This window comes from Ornithodoros turicata, chromosome 3 (assembly GCF_037126465.1).
Source record: "Ornithodoros turicata isolate Travis chromosome 3, ASM3712646v1, whole genome shotgun sequence".
Classification (NCBI taxonomy): Eukaryota; Metazoa; Arthropoda; class Arachnida; order Ixodida; family Argasidae; genus Ornithodoros; species Ornithodoros turicata.
Genome location: NC_088203.1, coordinates 102375166 through 102391650, shown reverse-complemented (window position 1 = coordinate 102391650; position 16485 = coordinate 102375166). Strand labels below are relative to the sequence as shown.

General features: G+C 42.9%; 2 protein-coding genes across 5 annotated transcripts in view; one reads left to right on the top strand and one right to left on the bottom strand.

Moving 5' to 3' along the window:
* The window catches only part of LOC135389018 (unconventional myosin-IXa-like), a 36416-nt gene extending 31427 nt beyond the window's left edge, over positions 1-4989 (top strand). For 3 of the 4 annotated variants that reach the window (XM_064618945.1, XM_064618941.1, XM_064618943.1), the window contains 3 exons: positions 61-173; positions 857-987; positions 2879-4989. In XM_064618945.1, coding sequence (XP_064475015.1) covers positions 61-173; positions 857-987; positions 2879-3066 — 432 coding nt within the window. In that variant the 3' untranslated portion in view covers positions 3067-4989. Of the gene's footprint in view, positions 1-60; positions 174-856; positions 988-1939; positions 2027-2878 lie in introns of all 4 variants that reach the window. The other variant, XM_064618944.1, reaches the window with a different exon arrangement.
* A 2742-nt stretch (positions 4990-7731) lies between these two features.
* On the bottom strand, positions 7732-16390 carry LOC135389017 (HIRA-interacting protein 3-like). Its single transcript, XM_064618940.1, has 7 exons — positions 16289-16390; positions 15218-15365; positions 14225-14735; positions 13188-13615; positions 12759-12924; positions 12576-12674; positions 7732-11816 (listed from the first exon to the last, which is right to left on the bottom strand). The coding sequence occupies exons 1-7, from the start codon at positions 16384-16386 to the stop codon at positions 11674-11676; spliced, it is 1593 nt and encodes a 530-aa protein (XP_064475010.1). The 5' UTR covers positions 16387-16390; the 3' UTR covers positions 7732-11673.
* Positions 16391-16485: the final 95 nt, after the last annotated feature.

The following is a 16485-nucleotide window of genomic DNA, read 5'->3' as shown; positions in this document are numbered from 1 at the left end:
TGTGTGTCCTCTGAATTTGGCTCGTGCTGGAATAAATAACGCTTGTGCTCCTTGCCTCAGCTTCCACATGTGCAGGAAACCAATGGGAACCAGGTGGTCTCCACGATTGGGAGGGAAGACGACGACGAAGAGGCGATTCTCACCCAGCAGATTGAGAACCTGCAAAAGGAGAAGTGAGTAGAGACACGTCAGTGTGGAGTCGGTGTGCTTCCGTTACAGGGCAGGCTAAGTTTGAGCTGTGTTCTAGACATATTCGGTTTGGAGCCAAGTTTTAGTCAGTTGAAGTATGCAACTGGGCGCTGTGAGGTTTGTGTTGTGTTTGTCCCTCCGTGTTTCTTGACCTCAACCATCACTACATTGTGAATGTCGTCCGAATGCACTATTGCAATTGACATTTTCACCATAATTTCCACAGCTTCCCCTTGTGTTTCACTTGTTGAATGCCGCTCACACAAGGATTGCGTTTTGAACATTTGTAACGATCTTCTGCCAAACGCAACCAACACAATCTTCCAACCCCCCAAAACCTCCCAAAACATGGTGCGCATCATGCGGTTGGGCCTTTAAAAAGCAACAGAGTTGCTTTTTAAAGGCTACAGCTACTTTATGAAAATAGTAACTGGTTTACAGTAACATTTTAAACATTATAACTAGTAACAGCTACAGTCTAAAGCAACTGTGTTACTTTGTAGCTGCTTCTTGAGAATCGAAAGAGAATGTCCTGTGTCGTATGCAAAAATACTACTACTGCAACTTAGTTACATTTTACAGATATCAACAGCTTGTGTTTTGTGCCACTAATGTGAATTTTTTTCTGTAGTCGTGTATTTGAGGCATGCCGGTGTCTACTTTTCAGGGCACTGTTGACGACAGTACTTCCAACACTGCAGTTAGGCTACAGTGGTTCTGACGACGACCTCCTAAGCACAGACATGGACAGCACTGCGGGTAGCCTGGATGACATTCGGCCGTGCGATGACACAGCAGGTAGGTGGCTGCGAGGAGTTGTACGTACCACATGGTGCTCTTGCTTCTGCTGTTTGTAACAGCTGGGTGGTGGCCTCATTTAGATGTGTGACAGTGTTAGGCAGCTTGAATTGTATTTTGTCCTTACCTAAAATTGTTGCACTCCACTCACTGGCTGACTAAGCTCTGCTAGAGAGCAGTTTTACAATGGCCAGCCTTACACAGGATGTCCCACCTGAACTGAACAAGGTGCTAAAACACCTTCTGTTCATGAGCATGCTCATTCTGCGCTGTTCATGAGCGAAACCAGCGGCATATGAATGGTGGTCCTCTTGTTCAAATGAGTGATTTTTATGTTGCCTCTAATTAATTTATTGATCGAGATTAATTAAGAATTTTTTAAAAGTATTTCTCTAAATAACAATCTTAGAGGTTGTAGAGCACTTTCAAAGATCCAAGTTATTCGCAATCAAGTACATCCTAAGTAGTTCGGTTTTCTGGGCTTCAAAAGAAGCTTAAACGAAAGTTTAAATAAAGTACCGCTTGATGGTGCAGCTAGACGTCCCGATAACGGTGCTCTCGAATACTCAGAATAAAAAAAATGTTGGCTCCTAGCTAGGCTTAGCGGCTGCATGAAAGTGGAACGAATGACAGACCTCAATTCATTCATGGCGTGCTCCACAGCGCCATTATCGTGGCTTTGTGGACTATCGTTGCATTTGTTGACCAAGAGCGAGGGAGGCTCCGCCTCCTAGAAGCGGTCCAATTGGAGGACGCGATGGCTGACCTTCGCGTCCTCCTATTAGCCGGCGCTCCAGGTCAACAAACGCGAGGATAGTCGACTTCTGTTCGTCACTTCTTGCCTGCGTCTTTTAATTAACACGCCTGTCCGTCATATCTGCCTGCCTGGGGCCTAGTTTCACTTTACAATTGCAATGGGATCTCTTGGGTATTAACAATGTGCTGTTCTCAGGTCAAAGGTGCTATGAGAAACTTAAATGCTCGTTGGGCCTACGACGCCGTCTTTACACCTACCCTTACTGAACTTGGAACTCTCACAGTGAGTTTCCTTGGTGTTTTGCGGGCTCTCACTTTTCTTCCCTCCTCCTTTTGCAACTTTACTTTCTTCAGCTTGTGGTGATGGTTGGAACGTATCTCTGCAGTGGAAATAGAGTACATAGGGTGTGTCCGAATACAGTGGCAGGTGGCACTTCCCGCTTGCTGATATATGTTGCGTATTGCCACCTGGTGTTAGGAATGAACAACACTATGTGTGCACTTCGTTATTGAAAGACTGAAAAATAAATAATGCTACGATCACTTTGCCAGTATGGGGCGATAGGATTGATTTGATCAGCAGCAATATGACTCGCCTCGTACCGAGGGAGCAATTAGCCACTTACTCTTGGCAGCTTTTTTGGAAAGACAACGCTGTGAGTGACAGAATCTTGACTCACCATAATATGGTAATATGCTCAGTAGGCAGGTTGGTAATGTGTCCACTTTGAGCATCTCCATCAAGCACTGGCGTCACTGCCTTGCGCTGCTTCACGCTTTCGAAGTCACGTTCAAACCCAGCTGAGTATGCCAGCAACTTGTGGAGGAAGTTCTTTTCGCACATGCAAACAGTTGCGAGAAAACCCCCTGGTGTGCAGTGTTACGGACCAACGGCACTTTACCATAGTTGTCTCATCGTATAACACATTGAATGGATTACAAATTGAATAATGATTGGATAATGAATAATAAATGATGTGGTAACATTCTGGAATTACTACTACATCTACCTGGGGCATTGTGACGTTATTTCCAGTACATTTCTGCATTCCGTTGCATCACATTACATTTCCATTCGGACACACTCTCGTTACTTTGCCTCTTGACTTATGCAAAGCTTTTGCCCTCCTTGCAGCTGCGGCAACTCAGACTGACGCGCGACACCACCCCAAATCTCGAGTGAGCATTCCCCTGAGGAGGCTACAGCCCCGGTTTTCGCCTCCCGACGCCGGTCCAGGCCTCTCGGAGTCTAATGACACGACTGTGGTGTCCCTCTATCACCGCAAGCCGTCAGACGCGGACGAGGAGGCCATCATGGTTTGACCCGTCGTGTCCATTTCACGAGGGGGAAAGAAAAAAAAAAAAGGACAGTTTCGACCAGGTTGATTACGCAGCAGTAACGGTTCGTCTGTTGTGCCGCCAGAACGTCAAGCACTCTGAATGCAGTGTCGTTTCCTCGGCATGATACTCGGAGGGAGATACCATCCAGACATTAGTCTGCACTCTGTGATTCCTCGACTTTTAAATGTGTCTCTCGACTGTCCTGCTGTTCAAAGTGAGAAGCCACGATTCCAAAGTGGCGCGTCGAAGCAACGTGTGTCACCTTCCTTTTTTTTTTTTTATTAAGGATGTATATGTGATTGGAATTCCTGTGTGGGTTCCACTGCATAGGCAAGTACGCATCTTCCCCTTCCCTCTCGGGTACACGTGCACCTGTTGGCCGCAGGAGTGCACGAGCCGCAGGATTTTGACTCCCGCATTTGGACTTGCTTCCAGAGTTTTCGTGACTCAAAGTAACGTGCTTCCGTGTTGGAGATGCTGGATCGTAAAGCAAAGCAAGATGGTCACGATCTTCGAGGCTTTGACGTTTCCTCTCGTTTTTTTTTATGGGATCGTATAGGACTTACGGATCTTAACGAAGTATTCACTGTAAGAGAAGTTACACAAACAACATCCTACCGTCCTCATTTATGTGGGCGCCTCACCCTGTCAGTGTGAGTGGGTTGGTCCAGTGTCGCAGTCAGTATTAGGAAACGCATGCGGTGTTGCGTCCTGAGCTCTGCTTGTATTTTCAGACGTTCAGTCTTTCTCTTTTATTTTATTTTTTTCCGGTATATGAGTAATATTTCGGTGACATTCCCCATTACTTTACAAACAGTTTTTAATACGATTCACTAGAAACGGAAGGGAAAGGGACATGTTTGTGTCGGCTCTCATGACAGGTTACGTTTCGGCAGTTCCTGGTCTTCCTTTCTGTTTTTAACTTCTGTATTTACAGGTTCCTTTATTTTTATTGTTTGCCTTATACTCTGAGGGAAATGTATCATTAGGAACATGACAGTTAAAAGAAGGCTTTACAGCCATTTCTCTTTGCTAAGTGGGGTTCAGATAACGAGAGAAAAATCACTGGCCCCCCCAAACTAAACAGGGATGTCAGTGCTTGTCCACAGTTTCATGTAACTCGTTTGACGCATCCGAAACAGCTCCGTTAAGAGCTGCGCTCCGTGCTATGTGTTGTCAATGCCATAAAAACCATTCGCCCATCTAGTCAGAGCCAATCAAAAAGTAAATTCCCCCCGCATATATTTAACTGATCTGCCCAAGTATGCTGTATGTAGCCCACGTGTACTAGTTTTAAACGCATGGACTATCAGAGCCTCACTGCTACGTTCACAGCCAAATGTAGTAGTTTCTTTTTTTTTTTTTTGGAATGCCATCGCTTGTAGAATGGAAGAGATGTTCTACGCAACTTGTGATGCCAAATGGTGCACACTGCAAGCATGTACAATATTTACCCGCAGTACATATAGTATGTACGGACTTGTTTTTTTTTTTCCTCTCTGCAGTGTTCTGGCACCCAACTTGCTACAAACTGAGAAGTACTCGACAGTGTCAAACCAGAAAGATTTCTTAAGAAAAGTATTTATATGTTGTAAAAAAAAAAAAGTGTTTTTGTTACTGTTTTAAAAGTTTTTTGCCGTCGGTGTGTAGATGAAAGTGCCTTGAACGAGCTCGAAGGGCGCCGCACGGCCCGTAGTGGAGCTCTTTGCATAATGGTGTGTTTCACCGAGGCAACATGTTGACCTGATGTTTGCTTCCGAATGTTTTTCAAACTCTATTGTGTAAAAGTTAGCTCATCATGCATTGTATAGTTTTATGTGTGTACATTCTGTGCTCAACATTTTGTACAAGGAACAGTGTTGTACTTTGTGATGGCTTTTAAAATTAAATAATGGAAGAACAAGATCTCGTGCGGCATCGGTAATGTGTGAGGTCGGCCGATCTTGCGTTTGAAACTGTCGTTACATTCCGCTTGACGAACGGGATTCGTAGTCGATGGAGTTGTTGTGCGTAGATGTTTTTGCAGGATGCTCGACCTCAGTTTGGCCCAGGTGAAAAGGAGGTTCCAAGCTTCTGCCGTTTAAACCTGCCAATATTAGGTAAGACAGCCTGAGTGTCGTCTTAGGTATTGGACCAAGCAGGAATTCTTCTGTGGTCCATTTTGTGATACGATATGGTGAATCTTGTTTGTAGAGATCTTCATTATGACAACTCCGACGTAACAATGGAGTCACTGGTTCATGTCAGCTCGCCCGTTGAAGCACACTGGAGGAAGGCTTTACAGCGATTGCTGTTGAAATGCTCGTTAGCTTGTAGCGAAAGGAATTATTGGGGATTGTTGTTACAGCACATGGAGGAGTAGCATAAAATTTTCTACTGATCAAGCCACACAAACTACTTCGTTATGCTTCCAGTATTGAAACGAGGGTGTGATGCATTATATAACGTGATTATTATCTGACATTATAATGTGATGCATAACCTCACCACGGAGTGGTGGTTAAAAGTTAGTCGCTCTAACCCTCGAGCTTGTTTGTGATTTCAATTATCTCGGTCATCAGTCTGAGTCACTGTGTAGACGAATGGCTTTGGTGGATCAGCTAGTAGTGTGTCCGCCTACCTAGTGGCTGGATACAAGTTGCTTATGTTGCTCACAATGTAAGACTACAAATTTCAAACGGGGACTGTTGTCATTACGAAGTGCTACAGTCTCTGCCCGTGAGCTGTATATAGGATTGTAAGGAAAATGGCAAAATTTCTGCCTGCACAACGCTTGTAATGGAACGGTACGCATTGGACACCATCAATCAGGTTTGTAGGGTCGCAGGTCACGTAGTCTCGATAGGAAGTCTCAGACAAAAGACGAAATTTAAAAAAAGTTTTGTCGTCAAACAAGCCGTAAGAGAGCGCGACATAGTTCTGTTTCAAACTAAAATATGTTCTGTGTTTGTACCATGGTGCTTCAGGAAAGCTCATACAGCAGTGCTCTATGCTTGTTTTTTTTTATTATTATTATTTTTTTTTTGCATTCGCATCTGCTACTTCATGTGTGTGCTGGACTCTATGTAGTTCTATAGAGAAGTCCTTTGCTTGAAGTAGAACTTCCTTCATTTGTACGGGTTTGACTCTTTACGTTTCATAGTAGAACAGTTGGGTGTGAAGAGCCTCGAAACAAGTTTTTTTCTCCAGGACGCAACCACCAGAAGGCTTTTAAATTAATTATATATTTTGGCTATTTGCTGCTCTTAACGCATTCCATCCATGGGCACGACGTCATGACTTTGGAGTACGTACAATGTTTTTATGGACATCCCACAAAAGATCCATCCCATGGTGATCCATTCCATCACCATCACTATCACAATGGCATCATGACAGCGGTGGAACAGGATACGTTAAATCGGTGGTTCGATTTCAATGTTTCATCTGGTTCCCTGGTTTCACATATCGAAATTGCCTTCCTTTATGTGGCTCTCGAAACGTGAGATGTGCAGTAAAAACAATTTAACAATTTCCATAAAACAATGGTACTTGAAATTAACGGAGAAGTTCCACTGTAAGGAACCTCCCGAGCAGCACATTTTGGCTCAATATTGGCTCAATCTCGGACCAATATTGGGCTGGCATTGCCAATATTGGTCCAATATTGGAGTTGCCGCGAGGCAACTGTGGTTATGGGTGGCGGACAGATGGAGAGAGGACAGCAGGAAGGAGTGGGGGACAGGAGGGTTAGTATGCGTCCTGGGCCGACTTCAGGGGGAACTGTGCCGACATTCACCTGGAAAGTCTGCCAGAAAACCCAGGGAAAACCTGAGACAGCAAATATTGCAGACTTGCACGTCGTGGCAGGGCACTAGCTAGCTCTCGCTAGCAAATGTCGTCGTAACGCAAGCATATTATTCTGTACAAATTTATCTCAAATTGAGAGAAGCTTACTTAACTTTTAGGTTTGGACAAAGCGGTGCCATACTTCAGAAAGGTGCACACAGTAACTGCTATTCCCCTGGGACTAAGTAGAGCCAAAGTTGTAATAATAACTCTGTTATCTTTTCTTCGTGTCTAGCATACTCTGAGGTATGTTTTCACGGTGACATCTCTGCAATGCGAACAACTGCACATCTCTGGTATCACAAAAAACTGCGGCCGAATTTGATTGTCTTTTCACATCGTGGGTTCAGTTTCCGACAACGTTTTTAATCGTGATTCGCTTCCAGGTTATCAAAAGCATTTGCGTGAGGATACAAACAACTCGCTAAATGCAAAGTGTGCTCTGAAACAGACTCCAAGACCTAAGTGTAGACCTGTCTGCAACCTTGCGAATTGCAACCTGTCTCCCTCTTTGCTTTTTTAAAAAAAGAATTCCTCCTGTATTTGAAAGTTCTGGTTTTGGGTGCCGTGTTGCTGCAGACTTTGTACCACCTTTTTGTACATGTATGCGTACATCTGCAGCTAAACATTTGCAATCCCTAAATTATTGGGGTAAGTATCATTGGGTACACTTTTTTGTGTCAAATTCTTTCTTTTTGAGGCCACAGTGTGCAAATTGCATGCATGCAAGTCTTCACAGTATATCACTTTTTTGCAATATCGGCACAATAACTCCTCGTTTTAAATTATGTTGAGCAACGAATATACACATACACACAGTAAATGTAGACCTATGTTCACATTGCCTTTTTATTGTGAAAACCAGCTGGATGAGACATTTCTTACAACAGAAATACAGCCTGGCTCATTTTTTCCAATCTTCGTACGAAGAGAGGCTGGGAGAAAAAAGGACATACACACACACACAGAGAAGGAACCTGTACAGAGACACTGATACGACGCTGTATTGTCTAATGTACTTTACACCATACTGGGCAGCATTATAGAAAAGAAACTCGCATTTTCCCTTCAAAGTCCCCGACTCCATCAGCGTCAGTAGATCGATCTTGCGGGAAGGCCTTGTAAAAAATCACAGAATATTTTACTACAAGTATGTACAGCAGAGGACCAAATAATTTTTTTTTACAAATTTTACGTTATTGCGTTACTACATGATTTATGATTGTATATATATTCGTATATTGTATTGTATGAGTCTCTTCAGTTGCAGCTTTTCTGTAGCCACACGCAAACAAATGTGTTTCATAAAGCATCCTGGCACAACAAAGTCTCTAGCCCCCACTCAGGTGTACATTATGTACTCAACAGTGGTGTTTCGAGCACACTATGCCGTTCGAAAACATCAGCTTGAACTTTCCAAGTCCGTACTTACGACGTCCTGTTCTAGCACGTTTGTTGGAACACTATGCTAGGATAACTGTAGTCATAGCAAAGTTCTTTTTCTTTCGAGATTGTTCAGCAAGTTTTGAGTGTCATAGTTTTTATCCTAACAAAAATAGCTACATGTACACAAGTGATGTACATGTTAAGTAATTTACAGCCTGATCTCATGCCGAAGCTCAGTTCCGAATCAATCAAGCAATCAAAAATGTCGACCTCCCTTCACGGAGAAAGGAAATTGGGTACCCTCTCATAAGTAGTATGTCAGCTGATGGTCGGGACTGACGTGTAAGTTGGTCAATGGAACATCCACTGCTGAACCTTTCAAAGGCTTGCAATCCAAGGCGTTATGATCTCTTGAGCAATGGGACACCGGAAGACAACCATGCATAAGCTTACGTATATTTTAAAGTTCAGTTGAATCATAAGTTCAATTACAACTTTTGCAAAATGGCAAAATGAAAAGTACAAAGCTTTTCGTCTCGTTAGCACTTCTGAATGAGTATTATTGAGCCGCAACACAGGGTGTTTTTTTTTTTTTTTTTATCACGACAGATTTTTTCTAAAGATGCTATTGGAGCAACATGAATTTCATTTTCGCTGGTGGGTTATACGCCCAGGCGGACATCCTGTAGGACAGCGTATGCAGCTTCTGGACGACTACTTTGCTAAAATTCATTAACTTATTAATTAGATTCTTTCTGGGAAACACGAGATAGCAGAATTGGAGCCAGTCATTATTTAAATCCACCGTCCTTATTAAACACACTGTGAAGCAAACGCACTTTGAGATACTGTAAAAGTGGTTAATTTCGCGGTCTTAATAATTAGCGAATATTTTGCCGCACCTTAATTTCACGAATTCGTGTGGAAGTGGAAATCGCGGGATCAGGGAGATCGGGGGATTATGACACTGCCGACAGTGAACAATGAGAATTAGCTGGCCTCTACAAGCCTGCTGGTTTATAGAAGCTTACCATGAACTGAAATTCTGCAAAGACGACATACATTTTGTGAAAGCAGGTATCTGCATGCCAAGTGGTACACCATGTGAATAAACTACTGATAAACTAAGTGGCATTTCAATTATAGAAATGTTTGACAAGAACAAAGTGATAGAATAAAGGTCGCCAAGTAAGTGAATTTGTCTTTGTGGAGATCACATCGTCGTGAATTCCATTGCCCATACTTTCCTACATTTCGCAGAACCTTAATTTTGCGAAAAAAGTTATATCGCGAAAATTTCTACTTTGACAGTATAAACAGTCAAACTTCACTATGCAAATGAGCAGAAACTAGAACTATGAGCTTTTCGAGCTCAGAAACGACGCAACCTTCGCCTTATCTGGGTCTAAGAGTGGTCTTATCTGGCCAACAGATTAGTGCCCACTCCAATCAGCTCCATCGTTCCAAAGCACGTGGATTGCCCGTTGCTCTTTCTGCGCTCCAGTAGTGCGTAGTTCTGGTTTCCCCTCATTTGCATAGCGAAATTTTGCAATTTATATCTCAAAGTGTTCTGAAGGTGTTTAATAAAGACGGTGGATTTTAATAATGACTGGCTCGAATTCTGCTCTCTCGCAATTCTGAGAAAACATCTAATTAACGAATTTTAGCTAATTAGTCGTCCAGCAGGTGCATATGCTGTCCTACAGAATGTCCACCTCGGCTGTACAACCCACCTGCGAAAACTAAATTCATATTGCTCTAATAGCCTTTTAATAAAAAAAGACTCTCCTGATATAAAAAACAAAAACTAAACTATATTTATAGACAGTTAATGCAAGACATTTGGCCTGCTACGTGGAAGACTGAATAGAGGACTATTGTGTCACTTTTTAACTCAGTTGTAAGATTGGCAAGGTAAAAAGCATCAATATGGAAGCCTCTCTCTGCAGAAAGCTGACTTGCGTTGCGGTTTCGGACTGACAAGCGATTCCCTGTTGTGTCACTTACAAAGAAGGTGTCGCGTAAAAATTTTGTTGAAGGTAGAGGAAAAGTGAGACAAAAAAAGCGAAAAAGAGGGGGTGCTGTAAAATGCGGCGGCAAACGTTTTAATTGTAGCGGAACATTTCTTATCCCGTAGAAGTGGTGCAACAACACAAGACATAGAATGCCACACACAGCGGATAGCATTTGGATACACCATCTAACCAACTGCTTTAAGTAAATCATGGATACACGGCAAATTCTGACTGCAACATATCATTTTGAATAATGATGCCCGTGCAAGAGTTTCCGGCAAGTAGCTTCCCGTGTGCCCCCTATGTTTCTCTCACACAACTAAGTACATCCCAAAGATTTCATCACAGACAAATGCACCATATCTGCAGCCATTCCCAGGGATTTAAATGTTTTATCTACGGACTTCCAGGCGTGTTTCCTTTCTAATTCCATTGGAAAGCCATGTTGCACATAGAAGATTCTCGTAAAGCTGCACTAGTTGGCACATACAAAGGAACTCAAAGGTGGAAAAAGAGCATGAACTTTAAAAAGCATGCTGTATAACAAGAAGAAAAAAAGGGTAGATAAATCTGAAAGCTCACAACATTGTTTCAAGCATTTCGATAAAACTTGAAGGTTCCCTCAAATGGTGAGGCATCGAACTAAAAAGTAAAGCAAGTGCTGGTTAAAAGTAACACAAACGAGTCTCTTGCGATCCAGATGTCTGCCTTACAGTGCACCTAAAACATGCACTGACATACACACACACACACACACGTGCCAAATGCCTCAAGAGCTCCATTTTCACGCCTCTCCTGTGTCGTGAGCTAAACTTGAACGTGCGTCAAACTCAGTTTCTGAGACCCAAGAAAAACTGGCAGGTAGAATGAGAACAATTCTAGATCGATATAAAACGTTATCTTCGTCAAGTGCTCCAACATTTGATCGTTTGGATCGCACTAACAAATTGTTACTGAAATCTAAGATCTGCCCCCTTCAGTTTAGCCAACTGACCAATCAATCAATCAATCAATGAAACTTAAAATTTTATTTCCGAAAGCTTGATGAAGGCTCGGGTTATCGCGTGAAAATCTTTCTTGGGTATCAAAAACTATAGCCTGACCTCAACCTCTGCATCAGAGCTGGAAAACATTTTAAAAAAGTGGAATGAACTTGTATCTCACGCGGATGACGTTTGTGCACATTCGGCTAAAATTGCCCGAGAACCCCATGATGGTGAAGCGTAAAACATCTAGTACATGTGTCTCCATTAAATACCTACAACCCAAAAGTATGTACACTACTGTCCTGTCGTGGCCAGTGCAGTAAACAATGTACAATTATGTATAAAAGGGATAAAAACTATACAACTTGGCAGCCTCAGTCGCTGCCCTCACTGTCGATGATGTCTTTTAACCTTGAGAAGACGTTTGATGAGGCCTCTTCTGTGACATCTTTTGGGACAGCCGAGGAAGACTCTTCCGCGGATTTTTCCGTCGTTCTTGCACTCCGCCTTGGCCTCCCTTTCATAAAACGTAATCGTAGGTTGAATCAGTGTAAGTACGGGCAAGTATTTACGCTTGACTTCCAAGGTGTACACTATGTCTAGGGCCTGACTTTTTCGGGTTTTATTTTTGGCCAAATTCGGGGGGGAAAATATCGGGTGATATTTTTCGTTTGAAAATTCGGGTGTATTCGGGTTAAATCCTGTTGCGGCATATTCTGTCATCAGGAATTTGGGTGTATTCAGGTGATTTTTTTTTGTTTAATAAAAATTTGTCTTAACATGGAACTAATGTTTAGCAATATTATCAAACTTTATTTTAATGCACGCTTATGAGTGTGCCACGCGACCCGGATGTTTTCGGGTAGATTCGAGTTAAACCCGAATTTTACAGATTTCGTTCGGGGGGTAAATATCGGGCGGATACGGGTTTAACCCTAAAAAAAGTCGGGCCCTATATATAATCTAATCATGGATGCATGTGATGACAGCGATAATGAATGAGGCCGGTCCAAACTATGCATTACTGCCAAGAACGATACTCTCAATTTCATAGAAAAATGATTGTCCCAAAGTTCATGAAAATTGTCACTTTTAGAGCACCTGTATTTATATACGAACGAAATTTCGTACTAGGTGTAGGACTTTGTGAATTTGATTGGACGTGAGAAGGATTACGTATTTTTTTATGTCAACACAAAAAACACACTGAGACACCTGCTATTCCTGCTACATAGGGAAGCAGGAGGTTTGTAGTGTTCTATGCCGTACGACTGACCTGCTGTTTCCACTATGTTGGCCTTGTCTAATGACTGCAGTTCCCTGTCTTGCTCCCGCTGTTCTTTCAACTTCCTGCAGTTCTTCAGAGTCGGCTTTCCTGAATTAGAAAGGAAAAAAAAAAATCTCGGTTTGCATCACCTCCGAGAGAACTGGTCTGGATCGAGACATCAACGGCCATTACCCGTCAACCCTGCGTCCGCAAGGACCTTCCGCAGCCTGCTGGCCTTCTCCGCGTCACCTTCTGCGTCTGCAAACAGCTGCACGTATTTCACACGAAGGCCCGCTGCATTGACGCACTTTTTTAACTGCGCCACGGTGGGATCTTCATCGGTCGTTTTGGGGACGGCCTGCATAGCAAAAACGGAAGTCAAATAAGGTAACATTTTCTCGAGTTTGAGGGGAGAGAGAGACGAGCCATTTTGCTGAGTTAATGTAGCCTTCTTCACGAAACCTACAAAAAATTATTTGTTCTTGTTTCTAGAAATGCCAATTCGACAGCGGATGGACACACACACACCATGGGTGCTGTGTGTGTGTGTTGATGCTCTCTCTGTTTGGCATTAGAAACAAGAACGTGGTTAGCAAAGTGTTTTAGATGATTTCTTCTTACCTTTTGTTTTTCTTTTTTTGCTTGAGGCTTCCTTGCTTTTGGCCTCTTCCTTTTGTTATTTCCGGACAGCTTATCTTCCAAGTCCGACAAGGACGGAGCGTTTTCCTCCGCCTTCTGTATCTGGGCCCGATTCCGGATCTGAGACAGAGGCTCGTCGTCGCTCGAGCTGAAAATGTCGTCGATGGAGGTTTTCTTCTTGAGCTTTCGGATGCGTCTCCGTTTCTGCGGCGGACTCTCTCCGCCGGACTCCTCGCTCTTAGGCCGGACCATGACCCAACTGCCGGACTTTGTTTTTGTCAGCTTCAGCGTGAACAGCGGCATGTCGTCGACAGATTTGTGGTTTTTGCTGTTGCTCTCTTGTGGCGGGGAGGGTGACTCTGGTGAAGCGGTGGTGAAAACTGATTTTTCTTTCTTGATACAGCTGACACCTGCAAGGGAACAATACATTGTGGATGTTCTCAAGACCCATTTTTACCCATTATGACAAATCATTTCTCCCGAAATTACGGTATATATATATATATATATTGTGTGTTGTCAGGGTGTCTACCAACCTCGGGAAACCTGGAAAACAGGGAATTATCGGGGAATTATCGGGGAATTTTGATGTGACTGGAAAAGTGAGGGGGATTGTCAGGGAATTTGCCAAAACAGCAGCTGGAGTCAGTGGCTCAGTGTTGTTTTGGTCAGGGAATTCGCTTGGAATAGTCGGTGAAAACCTGGAATAGTCGGGGAATTTGAACGCTACAGTTTAGTAGACACCCTGGTTATAGAAATTAAACAGCAGTACAACTCTCCATGCCAGAAGTGTTCTACAATTCTGCGCAATCACGTCACTTTGTGGTGATGTCGGTCTCTCTAATGAGTTAAAACAGCTGCTATAGTACCAACATTATTCTACATTTATCGCTTTCTTTTCTCTTCCAGGGCTGCATTATGTTCAGAAACAATGTGAAACGTGTGTGCACGTGGAAGTGATATGCTTCATATTGTGTGTTTCTGTGAATGTACAGAGCATAATTATTTTCTATACCCACCCTCTTTTTTACTTGTGTCCTCAATGGCAGCATGTTTTGGCAATTGTGACGGCTTTTCTTTCGTCTTTTTCTCTCCCCCCTCCTCCTCCTCCTCTTCTTTAGTTCCGTTGCTTGCCCCCTCGATACCTTCAGAGTCCGACGGCTGTTTTGGCGAAGCGGCCGGCGATTCCGCTATCATCAACCTTCCCTCGGAATCGGAATCCGACGTCGGTTCCGTCGGTTGTGTTGCTTCCTTCTGCGGTTCAGGAGTCGCTGTCGTCGTCGTGGCAACCAGGAGCGCTTTGGTGGGTTTCCGCCGTACCGGAACGCCGAGTGTTTCCTTGACCGCGCGGATGACGTCGTCGTCGTCCTCTTCGCTGCTGGAGGGAGTGAGGGGTCTGGAACGGCGCTGATTGTTCCGTTTCACGGGCGAATCTGCGCTGTTTGCTGGAGAGCAGTTGCCGTTGTGGGGAGGAGTGTGTCCCATTTCGTTCTGCTTGTCGGCGCCATTAGAGTCGCTTCCGTTCAATAGCTATCAACGATGTCCATAAAGAGATGTTATATTACGGTTCATAATTTTTAAAAATATTTTTTAGCAAGGAATAAAGTACCGCTTCTGACTGGGGATATAATTTTTTTCTCATAGATTTTTGGAGCTGCCCAGAATTTTAACAGAAATAGAAACAACTCACGTATTCTTACTGGATGATTTTAGATGTGCTTGAAGCACGTTAACAGACGGAAACATTATCACTGTGCATAAAGCTAAATTGCCCCTTGATTGTCACAAAAAACATTATATTTACGTAAAAGTTAGCGCCTAGGTGTATGTATATGCATATATCTGTCACAGTCTGTGTCTTTCATTGTTTAGTAACTACAAAATCCTTACTTAATCTCTCAGTAACTGAGAAAGGTAGTCAGCAGCTGACAAGTCAAAAACAGAAATGTTACAAGGGAATGCACACTTGATTTTAATTGGGCACATCTGAAACCGATGGCATTCTGACTAACCTCTTCATTGTCAGTGGCCTCGACGTTTTCGAACTCTTTGACGACTGTCGTGACAATTGATGCAAACACCTCACGATTTTCTGAAGACAGGTGCTTGATCTTAATTTCTTTCGTGTACATGTTGCGCAGCTGCCTGATTGTGAGCACACTATGTAGAGAACAAATTTTTTTTTTTTAAATGATGTCATAGCTTGTAATACAATGTACAATAGAAGAGCAGAGGTCCACAGAGCACCGTGCCCTAGTAGGGTCATTTTTTCAGAGTTATATTACTGTGATTAGAGGTTTTAATGGAATGAAATTCTGTCATCACTACTCTGTAGTGACTTCAGTAGTGAATTCCCCACTCACTGCGGTGCACACTGTGGCCACTCAGTATTGCTCTCTAGCTATCAGAGCAGAACATTGGTACCATGACATTTAGCAGGATTAATTTTAAGTAATACAAATACAACATTAATATAAGATAATTGTACAGTGTAAAGTAAGTTCTGACTAGCTATAATTGCAGAACTGTCGAACGATATTGGCATGCCAACTTAATACTCGGCACTACCTTGAGACAGCAAACATTTGCTTGCTGTGCATTATTATTATTTTTTTTTTTACCCGTTCTACTACGTGGCCGCTTTGTTACCCGTATGAAAGTTCGTCTGCTGTTAAAATACATCCGCGACAAACATTACGAACACTTTAATGAACACTGCATGACAGAAATGGCATGAAATGTATTCGCGTGATCTGTCATCTTAACTGGAGCACGGGTGAACGGGTATTCTGCAGGCTACGTCAAATTTGTAAATCTCTGCTATAATAGTTAAAAACTACAGAATCGATGGGAAGGTTCTGCTGAAATACAATCAGTGCTACAATGTTACATTTTTTTCCCTCTGCATCTATACGCGTATATACGGAAAAAAAGGTAATTAGTAGCTAACAGCAGCTTCAAGTATCTACGCGACATCTAAATATGAACATCGTAAAAATGTATTTCAGGAGCAAGAAAAGCTACGATTGTGTAGTGTAGTAATAAGCAGTTATGTTCTAAGAATTATAATTGGATAATCGTACCCATAGTCGCGTCTTTCGTTAAAAATACGACGTACAAACTCTAACATACTACTCGCGCTGACGGCCGCCATGACTGATTCCCGCCAGAGTTTCCCCATCGGTATCTATTGTTTACTAAGTTATTCTTATTATGCTTCGCACTCGTAACCTTTTGTTGTATACTGTGATTTATAAGCGAGACCTCACGAACACTCGTG

Excerpts from the sequence above, each read along its gene's own strand:
- LOC135389017 (XM_064618940.1), bottom strand. The coding sequence starts at position 16,386 with ATGGGGAAACTCTGGCGGGAATCAGTCATGGCGGCCGTCAGCGCGAGT. Across the intron at positions 13,616-14,224 it reads GGACACAAGTAAAAAAGAGG|GTGTCAGCTGTATCAAGAAA; the intron begins GTGGGTATAGAA and ends GTTCCCTTGCAG. Across the intron at positions 11,817-12,575 it reads CAACATAGTGGAAACAGCAG|GGAGGCCAAGGCGGAGTGCA; the intron begins GTCAGTCGTACG and ends GTTTTATGAAAG.